Below are 27,427 nucleotides of genomic sequence, written 5' to 3'. Positions count from 1 at the left end.
CCACCCCCGCACCCCACTCTCCTACTAACGCCCGTGTGGGGGTGGCCGCCGCGCTGCCCACTGCGCATGCCCAGTGAGTCACCCACAGCTCCCACGGTGCCACTGCGCATGTGCACAGAACGGCAAGAGACGGGGAAGGGGGGAAGGGCTCTCTCTCCCGATGCCGCCCCACCGGCGTCCTCAGCCTGCGCACAGAGGGGGCTGCGGGGAAGATGGCGAGTCTGCTCCCTACTGCAGCTTCTTCTCCCGCCAGCGCCCCATCCCGTAGCAAGAAACGCCCGGCGAGCCCTGGCACTGGCAGCGGCCCTGCCAAGAAAAAGAAAGCGGCAGCGCTGGGCGGCTCTCAGGTAATGAGCTCGGAGCGGTCGGCGCGCGTACGCGGAAGAGCGTCTCTCACCCGCGGCGCCGAGTGCTGCGCGCATGCTCGCGAGGAGCGCGCGTGCGTCTGGGGAGGGTGTTGGGGGCATTAACGGGCTCGGCGACGGCTTGCACTAACTTCTATGTATGATGGTGGCTGTAGTTCGAGATAGCTGATCTGTCAAAGGAAGGACGAGCACAGCTCAGCAGCTGCTCGGGCTGTTCTGTGCTGCTGAAACATTACTTTGCATTACAACCCTCTTGAGCGAGATGGACAAAGGAGTTAAATGGGAAATAAAGATGAAACCCAGAGCTTGATTTTTTATTCAGGTAGTAGGTATATTAATGTGAATTTGTTCTTGTTTCCTAGTTACATTAGCACTAGCTAGTGCAGCCATCATTTCTGCACTGTGCGGTACGACCACACAGATATCATCCCAGACTATGATGACATCTGCCATCATGATGTAGCAGCTCATTCTCCAAAACTAAGCCCTTGTCAGAGAGGCCAATGTATTATATAGTAGAAGTTCCTGAATTGCTTGTATGATGCCTGCATAGACTTTAGATCTAGATTTAGTTTTATTGGTGTGTTTTGGACTACTTTTGAAGGATTTTGATAGCTGAAATGGTTCAAAATGAATAGTGGAAAAATGTTTTTGTTTTTTGTTTTTGTTTTTCCTTAGAAGTATTTCTTTTCCATTTTTTTTTCATGAACTGTAATGGCAGCATAGCTGCTAAGTAGGCACTACTGCCGATTAGGTTGTATATTTTAACAGAGCCATCAGATGAAGAGGAATGTTTCTGCATTTTTCTGCAGACCATCTTCCTAGGGCAATGGAAAGCCACTGTGCTCCTGCTAGCATGCAGAGACCCGTCTTCATTCTGAATGATGCTCCTGTAACTCCTGTGTTCTCCCTGTGGCATTTACATCGTTTTGTTTTGTTTTCGAGTGGGCTTATCCCTAGTAGAGAGAGTATGAAGCATGGTCGTTAATGTAGCTAACTGCATTGGAACTGTGAAAAATTCCTGCCAGACATGATTATCTTCAGCAACTATTTTCAAGATCTGTTAGGGATAAGAGTTTGGATTTCCAGCATGGCATGGACTACCATATGTGTGTGTGAGATAGATATAGATACACATATAGATGTAGATATAGACACATATATTAGATAAAATATTTCCCCAAACCATTAAACCCCTCCAAACTCTTTTCTACAGTTCATATCAAACTTAAGTCCCTGAACAACTCTCAGTATTATTAGACAAACTGCAATTTCTTATCATTTTGTCAGTATGTGGTAATTTCTTCACAGAAGTGATTTCAGTGGAAGAAAGGAGTAATTTCTTCACATTAGTCTGCATATACATCCATTGTCCTCAGTAGCGCAGATCAATTAAAAAAAGGAAGAAAGAGGCTCAAAAATGTGTAGTGAGAGGAGCGGGAAAAATAACAGCTCATTGATCTTCTAGCTGTCACACTCAGTGGCACTGAATAGCTCTGGAGCAAGTCTGTTTAAACAGAAATTTAATGGGGGCTTTGTATTTTTTGAGTTAGAATTGATCATTGGGAATGTTCTTTGACAGTATCTCTTTTGATCTGTAATTTCCAGAAGTCCTTATAGAGGCATTAGCTAATTGCTGAGTAATATGCATCTTCTGGATAATGTAGCCCTTGACACGGTGAAATACTGAAATAATTCTAATCTGCTAGCCTATTCAGAATATAGAAGTCCTTACTGCTCTATTTTATCTAATCTTTAAGTGGCTCAGCCATTCAGGAACTAGTTCATACGTTTAATATATTTCTGAATATATGATGTTCTGCCATGCCTCAGCATTAGTAGTTTCTATTTTAAAGAAACTGTCTCTGTGAAACAGATGGAGAAATTGCTAATGATTTCTTTTGTTAATTAGCGAACTAAGAGGATGGAAGAGGACCTCTTCCGAGAGGTTTACAATTATTTGCAGGGCAAACTGAAGGTTTAGGTCTGGGACCTAGTCCTCTAGCATACTACACCTAGCATAATTGCATTAAATGGTAACATCTGCTGAGAAGCTTGTGCCTGACTTAGTCCGAAGTATACTTCACATTGTGTGAACTTTGAACTTTCCTACATCTGTCATTCCATCACCATGAAATTAAAAGTTTTTTGTAATACAATCACAGTATCTTGTTGCTATTTTACATGATTTGTTTCACAAATAGATATTATATTGTGTGTACTGAAAGGAAGGCCGGTTTGGTATGACTATAGATTCCAAAGAATCACTAAAAATGTGGGCTTTTTGTATGATTACATTGCTATACTGAAGCAAATTTATTAAGGCCACTGTGCGTATCCTATAAGGCACATACAAGTATCACGCAAAGTACAGGTTATGTTTAAACCAAATTTTGAAAATACTTTATCAGCCTATGGTCTACCATGTGAACTGCAACTTTAAGATACATTTCAAAAGCATTAACAAAAAAAAAAAAAAGGGCATTCTTCATAGTTTGTATGGGATACTGACCTAAAGGTATTGAATCATGTTTATTCTGGAAGAATATGGCAATGCTGCTTGTCAGTCAGTCTACACAAGGAGACACACACTTTTTGGATTTAATGCCTGTATTTACCAAATGTAAGGGTGCGCTTACAAGAAAGCATTGTTGCAGATTGATTACATCACTTTTATTAACCTTGCACAATTATTCCTCCCATGCTGTTGTGCCACTGAAAAATACTTAAGTCTCGTTGCAGCAAGCGATTTTTAATATTTTGGAATATTACATATATTATAGGGTGACATTATTACCTATATTATATGGTGACAATGGTGACTTTAATGTGACAAGAACTATGCTGTCTTGTGGTTGATACAGCAACATTCAGTTAATTGTTCTTGCCAATAGTTGTTTTCCAATAGCTGGTGTGCTGCTTTAGCTCCATCACCATCAGATGTCATAGGAGCTCAAGTGCAGACTTGTCTCCAGGTATCATCTTTTTAATTACTATCACATAACCTGGGATAGAGTAAGTCATAGACATAACATAGTAAGTTACCATGCTCTTAAGAAAGATCCTCTCACCCGGACCATTCAAATAAAAGCAGCAACTCCAAGAAAAGCTCAGAACTTTTTTTTTTTTTTTTTAATATGTATTTTTAATGTAACTGAGCAAAGATGTTTTACAGTGTAATTTGAAGGTCATCAGATTAAGAATCTGCTAGATGGCTGTGTGCTCAAAAACATGCCTTTTAGAAATACATATATTTAAAATGTTTACTCTTACATATTCAGAAGCTGTCCGTAAGAGATACCATCAAATCAATTTTTAAAATAACTTTGTTTTTAAAGAGTTCATTTGCTCTGACTCCAATTTCCTGAAAAATGAGGCTAGGAAGAAAATTTAACTACACAATCAGTGAGTACCACTACAACTATTAACTACTGCTTTCACCATATTTGGGGACAAGCACTTCCTATAGTATGACATACTGTAATAACTTTATATTCTGAAGTTAACTTTTTACTGCCTATGACTTCAGACTTTGTTTACAGACTTATTCTAATTAGGGTAACATTAAACTCTAATTAATATAGTAGTATTCAGTGAAGGACATGACGCAAAAGCATATTTTTCCTTTGCAGTTAGAAATTTAAAAAGCAAATTTTGTTTCTCACTAATTCACCTGCCCTGACAGAGAAAGTAAGAACCTGATACAGCATGATACAGCAATTAAAAAGCTGTTTTGTCATTATGCTCTAGACTTCACTTCTAGTTTTCTTTTTTAAATGTCTCAGTTTTAAGATTATGGTAACAACTGGAAATACATGAATTTAACCAGTGAAGCAGTGCCAATATGAAGCTGCTGTTCACTTGAAGCAATATTTTTAAAAGATGTAACATGCTCCCAGAGGATGTTCACTCAAACCTAATTAAATCTATTTAAATGACTATTTCATTGGATAAAGCATGGATATGATATGGCACAGTAGATTGCTAGTTACTGTTAAGAAAGGCTGAGGTGAGCTGTTCTCAGTCAGCCACTTCCACACTTGATCACATTACTACTTACAAGTCTTGGCTCTAAAAAGTTTTAAATTCAGTCAGTAAAAAGCCACTTGCCTTGTCCTAACTACAATTAACAGTTTAACTACAATAGTTAAACTAGGATAGTTAACATAGATGGTAGGCATGTTCTGGTATCACACTCCCTATTGCACGGCCGAGGAGACGCCACCCAGATTTGTGATTCTCCTTGCAACACACTCAGAAATCTCCTAATCCTTTTAAACTTTTAAACACATGAACACAAAGGTGTCTTTTGAAACAAGCAGACAGTGAACAGCTGAAGTGTTAAGTATGTATTCCTCTAGTTTTGGGGGGGGGTTAGTGTTTTTTTTTATTATTATTATTTTTAATTTTTTTTATTTATTTCCAAACAGTTTGCTAATGAGAACCAGGATTGCTCTGAGATACCAAGTTTTGAGAGTTGTGTATTTGAAGCCCAATTTATTAAAAAACCAGAATCCTTCCAGTCCCTGGTGAGGAAAAAGGGATAGTTAGAGAGTAATTATCAGATTTTATAGGGAAATCTGGCTAAATTTATAATACGCGACCTTTTTAGTTAAAACATTTTTAAAAGAGCAATTTATTTTTATATAGGAGTTTCGATTAAAAGGGGGACCGTTGAAACTGAAAATTTAAGAATTGACATTTATCACATGCTGAAAGCTTTAGATGATCTGTAATCATAAAAGTATCTGAATTTACCAATGAATTGATGCCAGTTTCTGAGAACTGTCAACTCCTCAACAAAATATGATTAGGTTTGAGATTTAGAGCAAACACAGATGTGTTATATTGCAGATAGGCAAAAGCATATGTGTATTGCTTTTCACTAGGGGTGACAGTATGCTGGTGCCATGTTTTTAGCACTCTCCCCTTATCCCTTTCTATGACTGCATTTAATTTCAGCATTCATAATAAACACACAAGAAACTTAAGAGAGAATAAAAATGGTTGGTTGCTCCTATTGTAATAAGACAAAATGCGAGAAATCACATTTTGAGGAAGAACGTATTTGAGGAGGATCACATTTGAGGAATAATCTACAACACTTTATACATTTACTTTAGCAAGAGGATTTGCTTGAGAGATTGCCTAAGATGCAATGTCAGAATCCAGTTAGCTCATAAACATGTTCAAGTTAATGAGAGAAAATTTGGAATGACTTAACTGTCTAGCTATTGCAGATTCTTTTTATAAATGTCAGACTATTTTCCATATTTTTGTGAAGTATAATGCTTGAGTTAGATGATATTTCAGTCCTTATTTTAGCGAGGTGCTTGTAGTTATATAAAAATGCTAATTTGGGATTTGAAAGGCGAATAGAAACGCTAATTTGGTAGCTGACAGGATTCCGAACACATTTGTTTAGCATTCCAAGCAGAATAGAGACATTGGCTATTTATTTTGACTCCAACCCTCAGCAAGCCAGAAAGTTGTGACAGCAAGCACTATGAAATAGATGCAACCCTCACAGCAGAATCCACATTCATCAATAGCATGTTGGCTCTCACTGTAAAGAACACTTACAGTGTCAAAACACAGTTAACCAATTTAGTAGTTAATCACAAAGGTAAGAGTCCTAGTACCCTTCTATCTCCCATGTGTTTCCTCTCCTGCAGCTCTGAGATGTGTTCTTCTGCTGCCCCAGCCCTGCTACTCATCAGACCTGACCAAATGCTGATAGATTTTGTCAGTCAGAAAACTCACTCACCAAACTTGATTGCTCTCCCGGAAAACTAGTTTGCTGCCGCTAGTCTTCCTGATCCTTAAGCTAGCATAAGGAAGGACCAGGACCATGCAGCAGGCAAAAAACCACTTTTCCAATGTAAGCGAGCTTGGATACTCTTAAACCACAGGTTTTACTGTTTTATTTTAACAAGCCAAATAAAAACTTAAGCAGTTCACAGTTTAATTCAATCCAATATCCCTGTCTAGGGGAAATATGGATGATAACAGCTTCAACTGTCATATTTTAATCCACCAGTACTTGTTTGCCAATTTCTAAATACCTTAGAATTGAATCTATAAAACCCAACAAGATCTGTGAGATGTCATCAAAGTAAGCCAGTAGGAAATGTGAAGGCCTGTGCATAATTCTTCTTCTCCCCACAGATTTAGGCATCTCTTTCCCCTTGGGATTCAGAACCATAAACATCTGCCTTTCTGAAAACAGCTATTAAATCTTTTCCTTCAAAAGGAAGGAAGTCACATTTATGACACTGATACTTGTTCGCCAGTTGAAGCTAGTTCAGCTTCTGCCTCTGGATGAGGGGATTCAAGCCTACTCCTTTCCACAAGCACACCCTAACTGATAGGCTGGCAGCCAGTCTAGCAGGGTAGGAGAGGAACATGAAAACATTTGCATCTCTACAGATGAGGACCAGTTTATAGTAAACTATAGTTTAGTACTGAACACACTTGTCGGATTGGGAGATTGGAGTTTCTTCCTTTCTTCCAAGGCCTGTTTAAATGGTTTGTCTAATGATATTTTAATGCAAAATACATATTTTACATGTTACAAAAAGAGGGATTCAAAACCCTTTCCTTCTTTAGCCAAAAAGCTATATAGTCATACCATCTAATAACATGTACTCATGCTGTAATAAAAATGGATCACTGTTAAGAAACAAGTTTGAAGTGGATAGAAAAAAAATATTTTCTGAGTAATACATGGTTAAACTGTAGCACAGAGTTTCACAGATATGTGTAGTTACATGGTTTGTAATCATCCTGCTTCAGAATGATTTGTTCCTGCTAGCTGCACTGGGGAAGAAATGTCCTTGCTCTCATCCAGTGCTGTGGATGAGAACCATTTTGGGGAATAAAAAAAAAAAAAATCTTTTGTGAAGCACTACAAGCCCTTGGTAGGATTTACTATGTGAAGAGATACTTCCAGTATCAGATCTGCCCTTTTGCTATTTATTGAATGGGGAAAATGGTATATGTATTATCCTTCCTTAATTTTCATTACACAGACAAAATATTGGGCTTCTGTGTGCTTTTATGTCACCACTTAAAAACATACACTTTAACAGCTGCTTCCTTTTATAAACAGCCGCAGGCCTAGAGTCAGGTCATTCTATACAAGACAATTTTAAGCAAGGTATGTTTTTTTTAACTTTTCCGCCTCTGCCATGATCATATGCTTATGGCATTGCTAGCTTTGTGTTCATAAGGATCGTATGTGTTTATTACATGACAGCCACCTTTGCTGCTTCCCCACATTCACACTTTTCTGAGTTAGTGTGAGAAGGGCAGAAAAGTTGGAGGAATCTAGGATAGTTTCTCCATAAATTAGACAAGGTTTGCAAGTATGGCTAGCATAATTTATAATACTAAGCAGTACAATGGTAAAAACTGATTAGCTGTCAAGCATACAAGTCTTTTGTGAAATTTGAAAATGAAGTAGCAACTTTCAAAGCTAACTACAGATTGAGAACAACTGTTCAGCATTTAGTTAGATATGTATCAATTACACCATCTTTGAAAGAAAACAAAGTGGCAGTCCTGGAGTAGATAGGCTGTTAAGTAGGGATGGGAGAGAGTTATCAAAGTATATATCATCCACAAGCAAGAAGAGAACTTAAAAGCTTGTAGAAAATAGAGTGAAAGAATGGATTATGTGCCATAATACCAGTGTCTCTGTTTGGTATGCAGTCCATCCAGAAGCTTATCTTAATTGTCCAGGTGCACAGGTACATTTATTAAAAGATCACTCCTTTGCCTAGTAACTCTGTTGCATTTATGCCCTTATATCATCAGTAGTACAGCAAAGTAACGCTGAATGTGCAGAAATTAGGACAGTAAATGAGTTGTTTGCCTGATTATAGCAAAAAGAGCTTTTTGTTAATAAAAGCAGTATTTTCTATTATATAGGATATTGATTTCTAAATAAGGAAAGGGAAGGTTGCTAAGAGAATTGTGCAATATTCGTCCATGGAGATTTTAAATACCTGTCTGGACAAAGCTCTAAGCTGAAGTCTAAATTCAATGTTGACCCTGCTTTGGGCAGGATATTACATTAGAGACCCCTTGAGGTCCCTTTTAACCTCAATGATTCTGTGATTCAGTGTTACTGTTACTACTCTCTCTAGATGGGCAGTAGTAGCACAGTTTTCCAATAGGCAGTTCAAGGTGCATAAATTAGGTACTTCTCCCTATACTGTATTAATGAAGTCCAAAACTCAGTGACAGCATTTAGAGAATATTGTTCCTTTTTTGTAACAATATTCACATGTTTTACTAGAATTGCTTTTCCTTATGGAGAACAGCACAAAATTCTGAGTAATTCTTAAAGGAATTAATTAAAGGAAAAGAATTTAGTAATTCCTAAAAGGACCAAACTGGAATAGGAGAAAAACATTATGCCATGACATACTCTCAGTGTGTTCAGACCTCTTAAGCTTAGTCTGAAGTGTTCATCTGGGAAAGTTATTTTTCAGTATTGATTTTTTTTTTAAGTTGATTCTCTTCAGTTGACTAGTCTATAAGTAGTAATGTTCATTTGGCTCTCACATCAGAAATTTCAAATTTTATCCTTAGGTCAGGAAAAGAATAAACAGGTTCCTATTAAACCTATTTTGTTTCAGCCAGAATTGCCTTTTGGCTGCCCTTTTTATACTCTTCCTTTCCATCTATCCAGAAGGTATTTTTTGGTTTACCAAAAATATATATTGTGGATCTAAAATTAGATTCTTCTGATTCAGGTATGTGTATTTTTTCCTAAGGGTAGACTGGAAGCTTTGGAACACAGACAAATCTATCATTACTACAATCTAACTAATTGCTTTTCCTTAAGAGCATGCTCAAGCCTTGTTTTCTTTAAAAATGGTTGATGTTTGGCAGAATAAACTAAAATCAGGAAAGAGTATTTTTTGCAGAATGGAATTGCTTTCTCTTCAGCTGATGGATCTTTTTGCTTTCCTTATATCTGGTTCAGTGGTTCAGTCACATGTAGCTGAATGCACTTAGATTCTTCTCCTTCCTTGGCTGAAGTCTGGTATTTGGTAGTGGGATTTTTGAAATGCTCCCTGAGCATATGTGAATCCTCATGATTTTCTTGTAATCCTTTGACCTTGACTGTGGCATATCAAATGGTGTATTTTAACCTTCAAGAAACAGTATAAACAAAATCATTGACTGAACTGATTTTTTTTCTGATTGGAGGAAGCTACAGGCAGTTTTTATAAACTTCCTGTCCCGATTTATTCCTTTCTTGCTACTACATTTCCATGCACTTTCAGTCTTAAAACTCAGCAATGTATAAGATTGCTTTTCTCATGAGAAATCAAAATATTCCTTTAAAGGGCTTAGTTTACCCCTAGTAAGAACTAACATTACTCTTTCATTCAATATATAGTTTTTTTTTTGTGGCACAGCTGCTTCAGCATGTCATTCATTTCCTGAATTTGAGTTAAAATTTTTATCAAATGTTATAAACATGGAATAGTCCCAATCCACCAAATGAAATCTAAAAGTGAGATATCCTTTGTAATTATTTAAGCCAAAGAGAGCTCCATGGCAATGCAAAGTAAACAGGCCTTTCTGGGATAGTGTGAAGCTAAACACAATTGTGTCCCAATTACATTTTGAGTCTTTTCCCCATAGAAAATAGGGTTTCTTAAAATGTCTATAACTTATAAAACTTGGTCTGTCTTAGTGCTTGAAAGCTTTAAAATGGAAAAATGTTTGGCATCTGAAATCTCTTGAGAGGAAATCAAAGTTCTTATTAAAGATCATTAGTCTGTTTCTGTTATTTGAAAGTTGAGTAAATTTGAAGAGAAAAAAGTAAAGTAAAATTTTTATAGAATCATAGAATTCTTAAGGCTGGAAGGGACCTCTAGCGGTCGTCTAGTCCAACCCCCATGCACACGCAGAGTCACCTAGAGCACGTGGCAGAGGACTGCATCCAAGTGGGTTTTGAAGATCTCCAGAGAAGGAGACTCCACAACCTCTCCAGGCAGCCTGTTCCAGTGCTCTGGCACCCTCACTGTTAAAACATTTTTCCTTAAGTTCATGTGAAAATTCTGGTGCTTCAGTTTGTGGCCATTACCTCTAGTTCAGTCGGTGGCCACCACTGAAATGAGGCCAGCATCATCCTCTTCACTGCCTCCCTTGAGGTACTTATAGACACTGATCAGATACCCTCTCAGCCTTCTCTTCTCCAGGCTGAACAAGCCCAGCTCCCTCAGCCTCTCCTCACAGGGCAGATGTTCCAGGCCCCTGATCATCCTTGTGGCCCTGCGCTGGACTCTCTTCAGCAGCTCCACATCCCTCTTGTACTGTGGAGCCCAGAACTGGACACAATACTCCAGATGCGGCCTCACCAGGGCTGAGTAGAGGGGCAGGATCACCTCCCTCGATCTGCTGGAGATGCTCTTCTTAATGCACCCCAGGATCCCATTGGCCTTCTTGGACACAAGGGCACGCTGCTGCCTCATGGTCAACTTGTCCACCATGACACCCAGGTCTTTCTCCGCAGAGCTGCTCTCCAGAAGCTCAGTCCCCAGCCTGTACTGGTGTCTGGGGTTATTCCTCCCCAGGTGCAGAACCTTGCACTTGGCCTTGTTGAATTGCATGAGATTTTTCACCGCCCAGTTGTCCAGTCTGTCCGAGTCCCTCTAGATGGCAGCGCAGCCCTCTGGGGTATCGGCTACTCCTCCCAGTTTGGTATCATCAGCAAACTTGCTGAGGGAGCACTCTGTGCCTTCATCCAGGTCATTGATGAATAAATTGAACAGGACTGGACCAAGGACTGACCCCTGGGGGACCGCACTAGCTACAGGCCTCCAACTAGACTCGGCACCGCTGATCACCACCCTCTGAGCTCTGCCATCCAGTCAGTTCCTAATCCACCTAAATTTCGCTGGATTTGTTTTCTTTTTTAAGTGAGTTGTACCTGTGGAAAAGGGATTTCATGTGTCATGAAATTGCTAGGTCTTTTTCCTCCAAGTTTTCAAGAAATGTTTGAGAGGTAGGAATGTAATTAATATCTTACCCTCCCTTTGGCTGCATTTTAAATTTTGAATTCAAATCCTTACACAGTGTAATACAGCTTTGCTTTAGGGTGCTTTATACCTCTATGAAAGTGACTAAAGTAATTAGTATGCTATACATTTTGGTATGTACTTTGTCACTGAAAGCACTGGTGCAGGTGAATGATAATGGTGTGAAGCTTACGCAGTAACGAGACCCTGAATGAGAATGTCACCCTTTAATCAAGAACACTTGGAGTCTATGGTATTGAAATGCCCTACAGAGAACATAGCAAAGCCATCCATCACCTTGTGACAGTCTAATATTTTAGTGCCTGAGTAAAATTTTGTTCAGCCATTCTAAGGCAGTTAGAATATTTTTTAAGTCACCTGAAAACATTGGTATAAAAGTTTGAAAGGATAACATAGAGATTGCTTTCTGGAGATTGTATAGACCTTGATTACCTTTATTTCTTTAGACTGTTGAATAAAAGTTTTCCATGGACTGATTCAAATCCCTCCCCCACTCTTTCTATATACCCCACAGACTGAGCTATTTCTAAGTTTTAGTCATGTGTTTGGAGTTAATTTGTGTAGCTGATTAATTCTGGATTCTCAGTGGATCTATATAGTTAGTTAGAGGGGAACTGGTATCTGCAAACTCTTTGTTATTCATCTTCAAAAAATTTGCAAAATGATACTTACACATCGGTGATAAAATTAAAACTTTTCTGTACAGGTAAGCAAGCTTTCATGGGCTCACCACATGAGAGTCCTTCTCTGGATTACTAGTACTTGTTGAAATAGTGTATTGGTCGTATCTGTTGATAGCTAAACAAGTAGCCTGGTGCTAATATAAAACTGTTGCAGCCTCCTCATATCTCTCACTCAGTAAAGTGCTTTGACACATAAGGTGCCAGATATACTCACCATTCTTCCTCTGTGAAATGGTTAGAAGGAGCTGAGGTAATTTAATTATCATTGTAATAATTTAAAAATTCACTTCAAATTTTATATTGCTATGTTTGCTTTTAACTGGCCTTCTTCAGCTTTCTTTTTAAACTAATACAGCAACAGCATTTGAGGAAAGTGTCGTAATTTAAATAAAAAATATTTTTGTTTGTCAAGCATGTGTTTTTTACCTGTTATGTCAATGGAAGTAGAAACCTGCCTCTACCAGACCTTGGTCAAATGATCTTGTCATTTCTGGTAGAGGCTGAGTTGGCAATGATGAAACCTCTTGCCCTCTATGCATGGCTGAACATATCGGCCACGCTACTAGCTGGTTGAAGCTAAGAATGTTGTTCTGCACTGTGCTTAACACCTGCTTTCAACTGGCTACTACCCAGTTTCTTTGTGTTTAGTAAATTGAGATTTTGAGAAGAAAATTTCTGGAACAAAATTTGCTATGGATAGGCATTTTTTTTTCCTAGTATTTAAACAGTTTCAAGCTGAGATCTTTTTTTTCATTGCTTTGAAGGAAGAACATTCCTAAAACACTACTAGTATGCTGAAAGACAAGGGACTGGGGGAATTTATCAGGCTTCAGTTTAGTATGTGTATAAAGAAAGAGGAAAAACCTTTTCCCACTGAATCCAAGAACCAGTAAAATGCAACCAGATGGGGAAAGGATTACTGAATAACTTTCTTCAGCAAGCCTTTCCGTCACAGAAGTGGAGAGAGTTAATCTTCATAGTCAAGAGAGATTAAGTCTTCAGTCTTACCGAGTCTTTAGTGAACTTGCTTTTGGAAATAACATTATTCTTATATGCTGGTGATGGGACATTTTTAGCTATCATTTTAAGTTGAAAGTAAACACATCTAATTCTGACACCATTCTCTGTGAATTGTTCCCAGCACTGTGACAGACCATATATGCTCAAGTTTTTAATGGCTTATGTCATCATGAAAAGTTAAATGAATTAAATATTCAGAATGTGTCTGTGTCAGGCTTGTTATATAGTGAGAGTGAATATATTAATCAAAATAGCTTAATATATATTCTAGGATGAGCAGTATTAGCTGGGACTCTGTTAAATAGCTGACATTCAAAGTCTATTCCCAATTTGGGAAAGTGTGCTCCTATCATTGCTGCTGTCATCTACTGAAATCTGTGTTATGTTTCTGTACCCAATTTTCACCCCCTGTAATTGGCTGCTAGTGAAAATATGGGCTTAGCCCATCCATGGCATCCATGCATTGCGTCCATTGTATCCATTTTGTTTCCTGGTTACATGTTGCACTGGGAGGTCACAGAACCTGAAACAAAGCTAAAAAGGCCAAATTAAAACAAATGTGTCAATAAAATTAAGAATTTAATTGTATTATTACAATTATGGAAGCAGCTGCCAAAACTAAGTAAAATATTTAAAGTATTTATTCACCTTCACATACAATATTTGGAGACAAATGAGCTCCTCAACACATTTTATTTTTGAGGCAAAATGTTCACCAAGTTCAAGGGATTGATTTAAAAGCAGACCTCTCTTATCTGTCACTTTTCATCTACAGATTTAAAATACTCTAGTCATCACTTAAAGGTAGAGCCTGAGTATTAAGAAGTGTTAAGCACTGCTAAAATAAATTTCAAAGCAAAACAAAACAAAAAAACTACATAGATTATGATTTTCATCTACATCTGCACTATTAAATAATAGCCTTAAATTTGCTCCCTTAAATTAGACAGCCCCTTTCCAGTTTCTAGGGAGTTTATTAACACACTTGAATAACACTTCATCAGCACACTGTTTAGTTTACATTCTATTTTAAATTGCACTTTATGGTGCATAATTGTAATGTCTAGTAATAATGACCACTGAAAATCATATTGTACCTTCAGTGATGTGCAAATCATTTTTTTTCCTAAACCTATAGAAGACACTGTGCGCACTAATAAGATGCCACAGTTGAGCAAAATACATCTTTAAAAATTGGGTTTTATATTTTAAAAAGTACTTTTTACACATTAAAATGTAGATCAGAAATGATTTTTCAGCACAAATCAGTTATTGTGGTAAGCAGTTTTCATCTTTGGAAAAAGCAAAAATGATGATTCAGACAAGCAATTTCATAATAAATTAATTCCACCTGATATTTAGTCCCATCACAGACACCCATCCTGAACCCCCCATGCTGATTCCACCTGGAAATGGCCAAAACAAAGAATTCGGCTGCCATGTTCTACTAGCTTTTGCTTGTCCTTTCATTAAATGAAACCAGACAGATGGAGAAATCTTTGGGAATTATGTGAAAACCAAGAAATCTGCAGTGGGGAATTTGGAACAAAATATATTGAAAAATTAATACATCTACCAAAATCTAAGACTGAAACTAATACGTGAATAGACAGCCTCCCAGTGTGAGTTTTCTCCCTGTACAGACATCAGATGCAGTAGAGGCCGAACTGGGCTCATTCCTGGGTTTTGGGCTTTATTCAAAATAAACCAATGTTAATGTAGCAAGCTTAGCTCAGGTCTCTTCCCCAGACTTGGCTGCTCTTATGGCAAATCTCTTAGGACTCCTGAGTGCTTGCCATAGGCCTTTGCTTGCTCAAGAATTTTCTCTGCCTTTTAACCAAATGAAGTACAGAGCCCTCTTCCTTACAGTGCAACAGCAGCTCAGTCTGGGGCTGGAAATAAGAGGGCTGCATCCTACTCAGCTGGGATGCACTGAAGCACTTGAGAGATGGTGTTAGGAAAAGGAAGAAACTCCCTCCCTACTTCTCCACTCTTTCTTAGGAGAATTACTATCTGTTCATAGTGGAGGGTGAAGGGCAGATTGTGCTAACCTATCACACTGTGGTTTTAGTTAAAATTCAGCTAAAGTGCATAAACACAATTAATGGAAGAAATAAAATAGCACAAGTGATCCTGTAAGAAGCTTTTGATTGCTCTTCTACACCCTGTATCACATGCAATTCCAGCTGTGGTTGCTGCACCTGGCCAGGGAACATCCTGAAAGAAGGGCAGAGGAAGGTAACATAAGGAGTGGTGGTAGCATAAACATTATCAATCATTGGACAAGACTATTCTAAGCATGTTCATCTATACTAGAACCACATTTTCATTTGTCTGTATGGATGTACCCTACAGACAAATACAGACTGTTTGGTGACTGCTGCAGCACAAATTTCCTATAGCCCTACATAAAGAACCACAGTTTAAAAGCCACAATTTAGTTATAAAGTGCATATTAAAAGCCTTTCCATTCTCTTCTTAAAGTGTGCATGGAGCTCCCCATCAAGGATGTTTACATTACAAAGTAAGTGAAAATAAAAAGAAGCTTTAAAGAAGCTATCAAGAGTTTTAGCCCATGGTTACACTTTTAAGCTTTACAGCAAAGCATTTGGGTTTATTTTAGGAGACTGTGGGTTGAAGGAGTTAGCTAACTGTCTGGTTGGGTAGTAAAAATGTGAATTTAGCAGGAAGAGGAAGTTACCCCACATATGACTTAGAGTTACAGCACACAGTGAGCTTGTTCCCTGGTGACAAACATTTCCTCACTGTGCTGATGAGACTTAATTGGGCTGCAAAAGGGAACTGAATTCATTCCTGTTTTTTCACACTAATACAAGGCAGTAATAAACAAACTGTCTTACAAACAAATGACCAAGCAACGCATCTGAGCAACACATCTCAACTACTGTTAAAGGTTTATTACCTTTACTGTGCAGTAATTGATTGCTGAGGAGTTACCTATCAAGCTCTAAATAATGTTTTGTATTTATTGCTGTATTATTCAGTTTCAAGAATACATTCAAAGGCAGACTGACACTGGCTAAAATTAATTTGGTATCACTCATCATCCCTTTTAAACCTTAAAAAAAAAACCTGAAACATTAAATGATTTTCCTTATGTTTTACCTCCTGCATTTTAAAATTAAAAAGTGGACATATCATAGAATTGTTGAGAAACCTGCAGTTTGGTGTTGAAAAACTCTTGAAGATACCAACGCTGAATTCTGCACTGTGGGTTCATTTTAAAGCTCTGTACTTATAGGAGTGCAATTGTTCAGTATCAATTTTTCTGAAGGTAGTGCTTTGACAGAATTCTCTGATGTTTTTCCAGAAAGAGAAGCACACCAGCAGAATAGCTCTCTTCCATAATGCTCTTGCTAGAAATCAAAAGTTTTCATACAAACAGTGCTGACTTGGAGTGAAACTAGCATTCTTCCCCACCATGTCTTTATCTCAGTATCTAATTGAATTTAGCTGGAATCGTAGTTCTCAGTTTTATTTGCTTCCCAGTCTATCCTGAAATTGTGACACCATTTGCAAACCACTATTATATGCAAGTTGCTTTACAGTCTTGCACATCAGTCTTTTCCATGGAGAAGGCAACCTCCTCTGTCAAATTATCTGCTACGGATCCAGAAGCTACTATGTCACTACATCTCAGTGGGCCTGTAGGTTTGCTGGGTGTTCACGTTGCCTGGAAATGCAGCAGTTCCTGCTGCCACTGCCACTGTGTGAGTGATACCAGCAAAAACAAAATTAAGAGCCTCTGGCCTGTAACATAAGTTATCCCAACTCTCAGAAGCACTAATACCTGTAATCCCCTATAGGTTAGTCTGGAAAAGGAACTACATGTAGAATTTACATTCATGGCTTGTCTAGCCAGGAACATTTCCTCCCTTTTTTTCCCAACATGCCAGCAAGATTAGCACTGAATCCATACAGGAAAACCCATTGAAGACAGCAAATATAATACTTAAATGTACCCAGCTGCAGAAATTAAGGAAGCTTCTTCCTCTTTACCGTTTAACTACTTTTATTTGCTCTATCTCAATACACTAGCCACCATTTAAGCCTTTGTTCATATACTACTCAGAAGCTGTTTCATAAGCAACAGAATATTTAGGAGACCTTTGAAGGGGCAAAAGTGATAAAGTAATTAATTGAGGACTGAATTTAAAACCAATCAAATGGTACTAAATAAAAGGAGCAAATACTTTGAAAAATTACTGTTGAGGGCCAAGTCCTTCATTATGAAGGACATTATTATGAAGAGTATCAAAGAGATATTTATTCATCAGAAACAACCTTATATCTCAAGACTTTCTCAAGATTAATGCTTGCTGCTGTAATCTGAAATGTTGGACACATGCCAGAATATGGTCCTGGGAATAGGCTGAAACCCAATGACTGACTTTATAAAGCCAGTTTATTCAGGGTTCCCTAAAATAGTATTTCTTGCATGCAGTGTCACATGATGCGTATGTTTTTAAACATCCACCTGCCTTTCTTTTCTTTTTTTTGACAGTCACAGCGTTTTAGTCTTGTCCTTCACAAGGGAGGAATCAAGTTTAAGCTGCACGCTTGGATGTTGCTTCCAGGGATGTTATTATGTCAGTATTCCCAATAGTATGAGCTTCTAGAGGATTGCATGTGGTTTTGAAAATAAATCATTCTCATTAATAATTTCAATTTCAATTCAAACTCTCAGAAACGTGGTAATTTTATTTGAACAATTCTTTAAGCCATACTTGAAATATTTAAGGCTTTATCTTTGCTCTGTTAAAAACAGACATTGTTAAATAACCAACGTTCAACTTGCATAGTTAGTAATCCTTTAATTACTTACGCACGTAGTTAAGAATTCACACACTTCCTTTTAATCACACAAGGAAGGATATGCTGGATCATAGCCTTTACTATATATTCATGATTTCTAGGAGTACTCCCATAATTCATTACTACTAATGATCCTTTTTTTCTCCTACTTAGAAGAGTATATACCAACAAGTAAGGTTTTGAAATGCAGGCTTTTCACAGGAAGAAAAAAAAAAAAGGGAGAGAAAAAAATCTCTTTTTCAGACTCTGAAGGCTAAAGTACAAAAATATTTTAACCATCGTTCTCATCCAGGCTTTTTTGTTCTTCAAGAAAAAAGCGCCAAGTTATGAAATCCTATTGATTGAACTCAATGCCAAAATTCTCATCAGCCTTATCATGAGTCAGGATTCACAGGGAACTTTGTGTCTGCAGAGTGGGCTAGTTCTTGTAATGTGGTATGTAAGGGTACTGTCAAAATAAAAAACAATATAGAATCAGCTGTGCAAAACTATTAGAATGAGCTACACTGTCACACATCTTTAGCTTTCCATTCACAGGCACACATGCTCCCTACTTCTCCGCCTAAGTACATAAAATGTAAAGGAAAGCATAGACAATTCAAACATTTCCAGTACCCATGTAGCAGTACCCATGCAAGCTTTGCATGTAAGTATATGTTATACATTTTGTATGTAGTAATTTATAACACATTATTTCCTCTCAATTTTCCCTCAGGCATGACTGAAGTCAAGAATGGAGAATAAATTGATTACTCAGTTATAGTTTAGAACCTTGAAAATGTATACTACTTACTTCATAAATTTTATATACTTACTGATGTTGATGCTTTAATACTGAACTTTCTGAAACAAATTGAATATACCTCCCTGACTATTTCTGTATTCATATGCTGTCTTCACTTTAGCAAGATGGCTTTCATCAACAGCGAAATAAAACCTATGCTGCTTTTATTCAGTGATTTTTGACCACTCTGTTCCCTTCTTCCATTTATGTGTCAGTTGTAAATTGCTTCATCTGCTTCATGCTTCCTCATTGCTGACATGTTACTTTAAAGGTTCAAGAGAGACAGAAAGGCCAAGTGAGCAACAGATAGGTAATAAAGCAAATGGGTTATTCTCCTATTGAACTTGCTCAGATAACAAAACAGTAAGACTGTGTTTTTTCTTCAGGGTACAGGTGGAGAGACCATGAATGAAAATAAATTTCTGAACACAGATTCCAGCACAGGATCAGTAGAACCAACTGGCAAGCCATTACCATTTAAGGATCCAAACTTCATTGTAAGTATATTATTGTAACAATTTGACATCCTAAATTCTTCAAATAAAAAATAACTAGGATTCTATTTAATCATGTTGCTAATGTAAATAGTAAGGAAGTCAGCTAACAGCCAAATAGAAGGTCAGCAATTTTTAAGAAATTCAGAATGGCACTGAACCAGGGACAGGGCTGTAATACTACATTATGGGAAAGATCCAGAAAACCTGATGAATCAAGGTGTGTACAGAAGCTTTATGTTGTGATATATGACAAACTACCATTACTAGAAAGTAACAATTTATACTGCTATAAGGGCAGAAATCTCATCTCCTAGTTATTAGTCAAGGCAGGTTGCAAAATATTTGATCTAAATTCAACCATATAGTCATTAGCACCTGGCATTTTGCTCCTCTCCTGGGCCCTGAAACTCTAACAGACCTTTGGTGCCTGTTCTTTCAATAATTGCTAGCAGCAAATGTGCTGTACTCTTCAGAAGTCTCACCTTCCAGCACTCAGAAGACATGTAAACTTTGACAGTTGATGAAATGCAGGCTGCTAAAACAATGTGAGATTTAAACTGGGGGAGAAGGTGAAGGAAGACTAGAGTTAAAAATGCAATCGTTGTTGAGTTTGTCTTTAATATTTTTAAGTCTTGCTCCACTGGGGCCAACTCTTTGACATCCTGTACAAATGCTCACCAGATCAGTAAACTACTCAGACTGCTGGCCTTAAGCCAGTACTTAAAAAGAAGCATTTTATCCCAGATTTAATTTTGCATGAATAAGACACAATATCCCACAGCATAAAACCCGTGTAGTCAGGCTTTGTATACCTAGCTAAACAGGCGTTTGGTAGGGGGTATAAAATTCATCTCCTACTTGTAAATTGCTCTGTATCTGTTTTGCAGACTTCTTCTCTCATAAGAGGAGGAGCATTCAAACTACTGTATACTTTGCTCACTCTAATTCTTCAGGGACCACCAGCCTCTTTGGGGAAGAGGGCTTGTGGACAAGCTCATTTGTGCCCAGAGGGAGTTCATGTTGCTTCCATATGGGATTTAAATAGCCACAAAGCATTATGCTCATTTCTGACAGACATCACCATTTCTGAGGAGGCAATACTGTTTGCATACTTGAAATAAGAATGAATGTACAGAGCCTTTAATAACTGCTCCAGTACTAACAAGGAGTTATAATAAAAACTTGGAAAAAAAATAAAAGATTACTGTAAAAAAATCTTCATGGGGAGAAATTTCATGCAATGGACTTGTATTAGAAATGCAGTAGTACACCTGTTTTCATCCCATACTCCATCAGTCTCTCTTTTACAGTGATGTCTTGATTACTTGGGTGTTACTCATAGAGCAAGGATTTTGCTGTACTTTCGGTATTGAATATGCATTGCCAAAAAGGCAATGATCAGCTCACAAGCATCCTTCTTGTGAGAGAGAAAATCCTATGGAGAAAAAATACTTCTCATTGGATCCTTCTTCCTATCATTATCAACTAATTTACATGCTAATTTATAAAACAATCAGAGCAGAAGTGTTTGCAGAATTTTGCCATGTTTTGGCCAGACTGATGTAACAGGTAGTAATTGTTAACAGAGATAACAACTCCCTAGTTGCAAGAACATTTTCTTTTCTGGAGTAAAGCCGAAAATCTATGTCCTTTGATCATTCTGAAGTAGGAGAGTGTGTTGTGCATCTTCTGCCTCTGGAGAGACATAAATAAATTACTCCACAGCAATCACATTTGATAACTGAAATTACCATTATAGTATCTGTAGCAAGTTTTCTGTTAGTGTAGCTTTCAAAATGCAAAACTGTCTTACCAGCTTTTTCTTATTCTCCCTCTATTCTTCTGTCTTCTATCATTGGAAGAAAAAACAAAATTTCCAGACAACTTCTCATAGTACTCATTACATTTTGCAAGATCAGATGTGTTGTCTACAGCCATAGATAAGAGATAGAGCTGCACCTGTAGTTTTCCATATGCCATAAAAAGAAGAGAGAATTTATCCGTGTAATGACAATTTTGGACACAACTTCATAGCAATAAGTTCTAATATGATGGGAGGTACATACAGAATTGTGTAATCTCAGACTTAACCTAACTACATTGATTTTCTATTTACATGTAAAAAGCAGATTTTCATTTCCTTTAGTTAATCCAAAATGTAGTAGCTTTGACACAGTTCAAAAAGCTTTATTTTTCTTGCAAGCAAGATTAAGAGTGTACAGTATGCTAGTCTACCAACTTAAGTAAGTGTGAATAACAAATGGTTTGTTACAAGATGAGATGTATCAGAAAGACTATGAAATAAAATTGTTTTTCTGAAATAGTAATTCTGTGTGTGTGTGTGTGTTTAATTTTAGCACTCCAGCATCGGTGGAGCAGCAGCTGGCAAGAAAAACAGAACTTGGAGGAACCTAAAACAAATTCTTGCTTCTGAAAGGGCATTGCCATGGCAACTAAATGATCCTAGCTGTAAGCTGCTTAGACATTATTTATAAATAATAAATTCCACACAAATAACTTTCCTTAAAACAAATCAAAAATATTTTATCAGTGTATGTAGTATCCTACTTTAACAGAGTCCAATAATACAATTAACATGTGTTTAACTAATGTCACAAGCACTAAAAGGCAAGGCAGTAATTGTGAGTGTTGTAAGAAAGTTCAAATACATATGGGGTGCAAAATTAATGAAGGAAGTATATTAATCAAAACCAAGTCATAAATTACTTATTCCCATCAAGTTTTTGTCACCTCTAAGCCTTTGTCTCACAAAGGCTTTTCTGCATAAAGTTGTCATATTTCATGACAGGTAAGTCTCTACTGTGGTAGCTCTAGCTTGTTTAGCTATATTTGAACTGTTTTAAGGGAGTTTCAGCGAGCCATATACTTGCAGCACCTTGGCCCACAACCCAAGCTTCCTATCCAGTTCCTTATCAGAACTTCTTGTGAGATTTTAATCCTACATCCCATATTTAGTTTAGCATATCTGAAACCACACTCCAGATTTACAGCTAGCTTGTGTATATCTATAGGAGTGGAGTTACAGCAGTCTCTTCATAAAGTGGGATACTATTCAGCCTAGCTAGAGGCAGAATCCAATCCCTGGATTTTACCTAAGCAATAGGAGGCATCTTAAAATTGAGCACACGCTATACTTTGTGTCAGGCTTGATACTCTATATAAAAATAACTTGCCATTTTGGTAAGTGTTTTAGACACCACTATTACAGAAAAATGCAGACTACTGTGTGCTTCTGGCTATTGTAACTGACAATCTGCTGATGTTATTTTCATTACATTCTATTTGCAACAATTTGCAACAATCTTTTTTAAGACGGTGGGAAAACAAATTCAGTTGTATATATTAAAACAGCTCTGGCATTTGTTTCTCTTGAATTAAGGGATTATAATTTAGGTACTTGATATGAATGCAACACGTGCACGGTTGATCAGGAAGGAGAAAATAAATGAGGCAGGTAAAAAAAAGGGGGGGGGGATTTTTGTGAACATTAAAACCTGGAGAATTAACTACTGAAACATACACCACTTGCATCTTAAAAAAAAAAAAAATGATAGTAGTTGCTATTTGCATCTAAAAGACCTGACAGTATAGCAATTGCCACCATTTAATTTTAACATTCAGATAATATTCTAGGTAATTGACAAGGCTTAAGGTGGTACATACTTAACGGTTTATCTGATTTAAAGGATTACTTTGCTTTCCTGGATTGCAGTATTTCAGAGCTGCAGTCTTGAGCAATGTCTCATGGTCTTAACATTCAGCATGTATATGCCAATGGCTATTCTCTGCAAATGATTCTGACTGCAAGAGAGGTTGTCATTGAGACTTGCAGAAAATCAATGCACTTACAACGCAGTTCAGAAGCTCTCTTGAAGTTTTCCTTTTAGGGATAGCACAGTTCTGCTTACTGAGCTCTTATCAGAGAGGTGAGCACAATCAGGCTGGTAGTTACAATGCCAGTAGGCTGTTTTCGGAGGTGATTCTGCTTTATGTTTACTGGCTTAGTGCTGCTGGTTAATACAGACCTCAAAGTAAAGGCAGCCTTTTAAAGAAGTTTTTGCTATCCCCTTACGTTTTTTGTTTGCTTTTCTGAATATATATATATGAGACAAACTGAACTTACCTCTTTGTTTCTCCCTAGATTTTAATATTGATGCTCCTCCTTCCTTTAAGCCTGCCAAGAAATATTCAGACATTTCAGGACTTCCAGTAAGTATTTTATTTTTCTCAACAAAATTGGCATCTTACTTCCCACAACAAAATAAAGGTGGTCCTGCCTTGTAAAAGACGTACTTGCTGAAGCTCCAATTCAACCTATGCTTAACAGTAGTCCAGTGATTCAGGGCCAAATCCTCAATACTACCCCCGTATCACAAAGCCCTCAGGATCTTAATAGATACCAGGACATATGAAATACCTTGTCCTGCCAGGTGGCTGTGTCACAGCACTTTTCGAGCTGTTGGGTCTGTGTAGTTCTCTGTCATTCTTGATTCTCTAGTGTTACATTAGGAGCTGGTGACCTGTAGTTTCCATCACTTCTAACTTTTCCAAGCTTTAACCACAGAGACTAAAACTTTCCATGCAGAGCATTTGCCGAAGGATGGTAATTTTTCATTACATCTTTCAGGGAAAGTTTCAAAAAGATGGTTCAGCAATTTCCAAGAATTATATTAGACAAAACGATATTGATTGGTTCATCTTAAAAAATAATTCTTGTAGTCATGGCTCTCAAACTTTCCCTCAAACACATCAGCTGAAGCACTTGGCACTTGGCATGGGTACTTAAGAATCTGCTGCTTCATAACAGGAACATGTGATTTTGGCTGATTCATAGCCATCTCACAGCCATGACACAAATAGGTTCTTTTATATTGTTTTGTTAAAAATAAAATCTTAGTCTTTGAAAGATCCTAATTTGCACATGTTCAAGAAAAGCATCAGTCCTTATAGTTTGGCACCTGGGTTCTAGAAAGATTCTGTTGGCTCAAAACATGAGTAAAGTCATTGGATTCTGCCCATCAAAAATTCTGTCTTGCCAATGCAACTCTTTCTATATGACATGAAGAATTTCACTTAAAAGAAAGGTTAGTAACAGCATATTCTTCTCACTTTCTGGATGGTCACTTTCAAACCCCAGTGATTTATTTTGCAGAAGCATGTATATCTAACACAATATTTTTTCAATTTATTTATTTATTTCTAATTTTCCTCTAAATGCACTTCAGGACAAGTTCCTTATTTTACCTGGCCTGCAAAGTTTCTTCACACTATAATAAAAATACCATGTTTTAAAAAAATCTTTATTTATTAAGATAACTGAGATGGCCTGTCCTTTAAATTGTTACACCAGGAACGTTTCATAAAAAGCACTAAGTTTATTTTCAAGATCATTTACTTATGGGAATATGCATTGGATATAATAATGTTTTAGAAATCTATTAAGAAAAAAAAACTTTTTTGGGGATGAAATCTGAAAGCATCTGTGTAAAAGCATATTTTTTCTGTGATCATGCTGGGATTCCTCATGAGAAAAAAAAGCTAAATAAATTCCCTAGCATTATTCATTTAGGGAAGAATTAAATAACTGATCATGCAAAAAATTTAAGAAGAGAGAGAGAGGTTTATTAAAACACCTATCAGTATATCTGCAGTTATATTAACTGCCAGAATTAAAGTCTCTTTGCTTTCTGTGTGGTAAAGTAAATGGAATTAAATCCACCAATGGTGTAAGTACGGTATCCAATATATATTTGTAAGGCAGCTTAACACTCAAAAGCTCTTATTTATGTATTATATTGACATTGTAAAATAAAACTATTATTTTCAAGCTTGCAAGATGAGTATTTTGATATACTGACATGCAAAACAGAGTAATTTAATCTTACAAAGATTAAAACAAACTTCAAGTGTTTAAATTTCTATTCCTTTCTTGAAAATAGAACAGCCCTTAGCTGTAGGAACATGCTGAGATAACCAATTTACTGAAGAGCGTGCATCTAACTATGAGAAATTTTGCCTTACTTGTCTTTTTGTGTTTTAATTACTGTCAAAGTAGAGGTAAAGCTTTCAGACTGAAATCATAGCATAAATTATTGAATCTTGTTATACATTAGTTGTGATACGTTACTGCATACAAACATTCAATTGTACTGCCTGTTAAGTAGTATGAAAATAGTAAAGAAATGCCACAGCTCTTTTCACCTAGACCGGTAGATAAGACAACACCGATTGTAGGTATTGTTTGCCTACCCAATTACAGAATCATAAAAAGTAGTCTACCTGTTTAGGCTTTTCTCAGACATGTGAGGCCAGACTGTGAAATAAAGTTTAAGATAAAAATACTTTGATATCTGGTGTAGCTGCAAAGTGGTGGCTGCACTGTTGGCCACATCAAGTTAACACTGCAGCATTTCTTTGTAAAGAAGCAAGCTACAAATAGTCAAAAATTTCTGCTACATCTTAGCAGGCCAAGCAAATAGTTGGGTTGAAATACAATAAAAAACTTCTCTAAATTGTTTTATGATTGACAACAGATTCTTTCCAATATAAAGATGGCAGAGGACTCAACACTAAGACTATGGATGGAGGGAATGCTGTGGTTCTTCATGGCCTTTTCCTTTTTAGTAGGGGCATCTCAAGGGATTTCAGTTGCCTGAGTCTTGCAGCCTGTCATCATCTCCTATTAAGGAATCATAAGTAAGCCCCTTTTAGAGCACTGGCAGACATCTGGAATATAATACTAAGAGTGTCACGACTGGTTCCTGAAAGCTAGAGGTGGAGAGGTGGATACCCTGGCAGACTGTCTTCTTCCATTCCAGCTCCTCGGTTGCCCCCCAGCTAGTTGCAGCTCAAGGTTTCTGTGGCAACAGAGAAGGGGGAAAATGGAATGAACTTGGTCCTACTCCCAGGCACCCAAGAGCCAAATACTGCAGAGGTTATAAGCACAGCTTGGAGTTAGGTGGTCAGGATACTATCCTGAAATCAGAAATTTGACACATAGCAAAACAATGCATTCAAATTTCTTATCAGTTCAGTCACAGTATCATAAGCTGAAACTCTTTTGCTTTAGTAACCACTTTAAAGTAAATTAAAAGCTAAATTGTACGCAGGAAAGGAAAAATCAGTCCAAAGCCATCAGCACACCCATAATTCAGTCTCTTTCTGGGTAATTTATTGGCAGCAGCCTCACTCTTTGGAGAGCTGCCTTGTGAGAGATTGCACAAGACAGACTTGCTACCGTGAGTTTAGAGAGTTGTGGAATTTTTTTGCACTGGGTTTTGTATGAAGCTTTTTTAGCCCTCTGTTATGTTTAATGCATTAACTTCTCATAAGCTCTGACATAAAAGAAGAAAAAAGAAGTGCTATGGTAGACCAGCAGTGCTGCTATTAGGAAAAGAAATACAAAGTTTGTGGGTATTGTAATTAGATACTTTTTAGCGTTCTGTTTTGAGATTTTATTTGAATAGCATCTTTGCCATTGTTTCTTTTTCTTTTCTTTTTTTTTTCTTCTTCAGGCAAACTATACAGATCCTCAGAGCAAACTGAGATTTAGTACTATTGAAGAATTTGCCTATATTCGGATGCTCCCTTCAGATGTGGTTACAGGATACCTTGCTCTAAGGAAAGCAACAAGTATTGTTTCCTAAAGGGACCAAATGCAGTTGTATTTCACTTGTGAACAGTACTAGTACTTGAATCATGATGGAAAGGAAACAGATTGCAGGATTGAGGTTCCTTAAAAATACTCATTTGTATTTACATATGGAAGTAGCTGATGATACCTGGATCTGAAAGAACATATGGTTTTGATAAATACTGATATTTGTTTGCCAACTTGTAATTAATTTGATTTGGTCAACAAAATAACTTAAATATTAATGATATAAGCCTGTATCCTAACACCTGAGTTTGTAGGATTTCACACCCACACTGTATATTCTACCTACTCCTGTGATTCAGAAGAGGAAAAGTCATTTGAATAAAGGAAAAGGTACCAGCTTCTAAATCTGCAATGCAAGTAATGCTTGCTGCTTGGCTATGGAGAAGTTTGCCTGTAAAATAAAGCTAAAATACTAAGTGCTGCTATTGTGGTGACTGATGATGATATTAACCATGGTGGAAATTAAAAACCTTCATACAGATATGTAAATTGGAAGAG

The 27,427-nt window shown here is 37.2% G+C and overlaps 1 protein-coding gene across 1 annotated transcript; it reads left to right on the top strand.

Annotated features, from left to right (window-relative positions):
- Positions 1-203: 203 nt before the first annotated feature.
- INO80C (INO80 complex subunit C) lies at positions 204-26,963 on the top strand. Its single transcript, XM_010219181.2, has 5 exons — positions 204-347; positions 19,138-19,248; positions 21,606-21,717; positions 23,411-23,478; positions 26,784-26,963. Exons 1-5 carry the CDS (start codon positions 213-215, stop codon positions 26,913-26,915), a joined length of 558 nt encoding a protein of 185 aa, XP_010217483.2. The 5' UTR covers positions 204-212; the 3' UTR covers positions 26,916-26,963.
- Positions 26,964-27,427: the final 464 nt, after the last annotated feature.

The sequence above is a fragment of the Tinamus guttatus genome, unplaced genomic scaffold, assembly GCF_059628265.1.
Source record: "Tinamus guttatus ecotype Peru unplaced genomic scaffold, ASM5962826v1 Tinamus_guttatus_pri_ptg000265l, whole genome shotgun sequence".
NCBI lineage: Eukaryota > Metazoa > Chordata > Aves > Tinamiformes > Tinamidae > Tinamus > Tinamus guttatus.
Note: the sequence above shows the minus strand (reverse complement) of the source record. Positions and strands in the feature narration are given on the sequence as shown.

What these genes read in the sequence shown, in the direction of transcription:
- INO80C (XM_010219181.2), top strand. Translation starts at nt 213, where the DNA reads ATGGCGAGTCTGCTCCCTACTGCAGCTTCTTCTCCCGCCAGCGCCCCA. An exon ending in CAGCGCTGGGCGGCTCTCAG is followed by an intron (nt 348 to 19,137) that starts GTAATGAGCTCG and finishes TTTTTTCTTCAG; the next exon opens with GGTACAGGTGGAGAGACCAT. An exon ending in GCAACTAAATGATCCTAGCT is followed by an intron (nt 21,718 to 23,410) that starts GTAAGCTGCTTA and finishes GTTTCTCCCTAG; the next exon opens with ATTTTAATATTGATGCTCCT.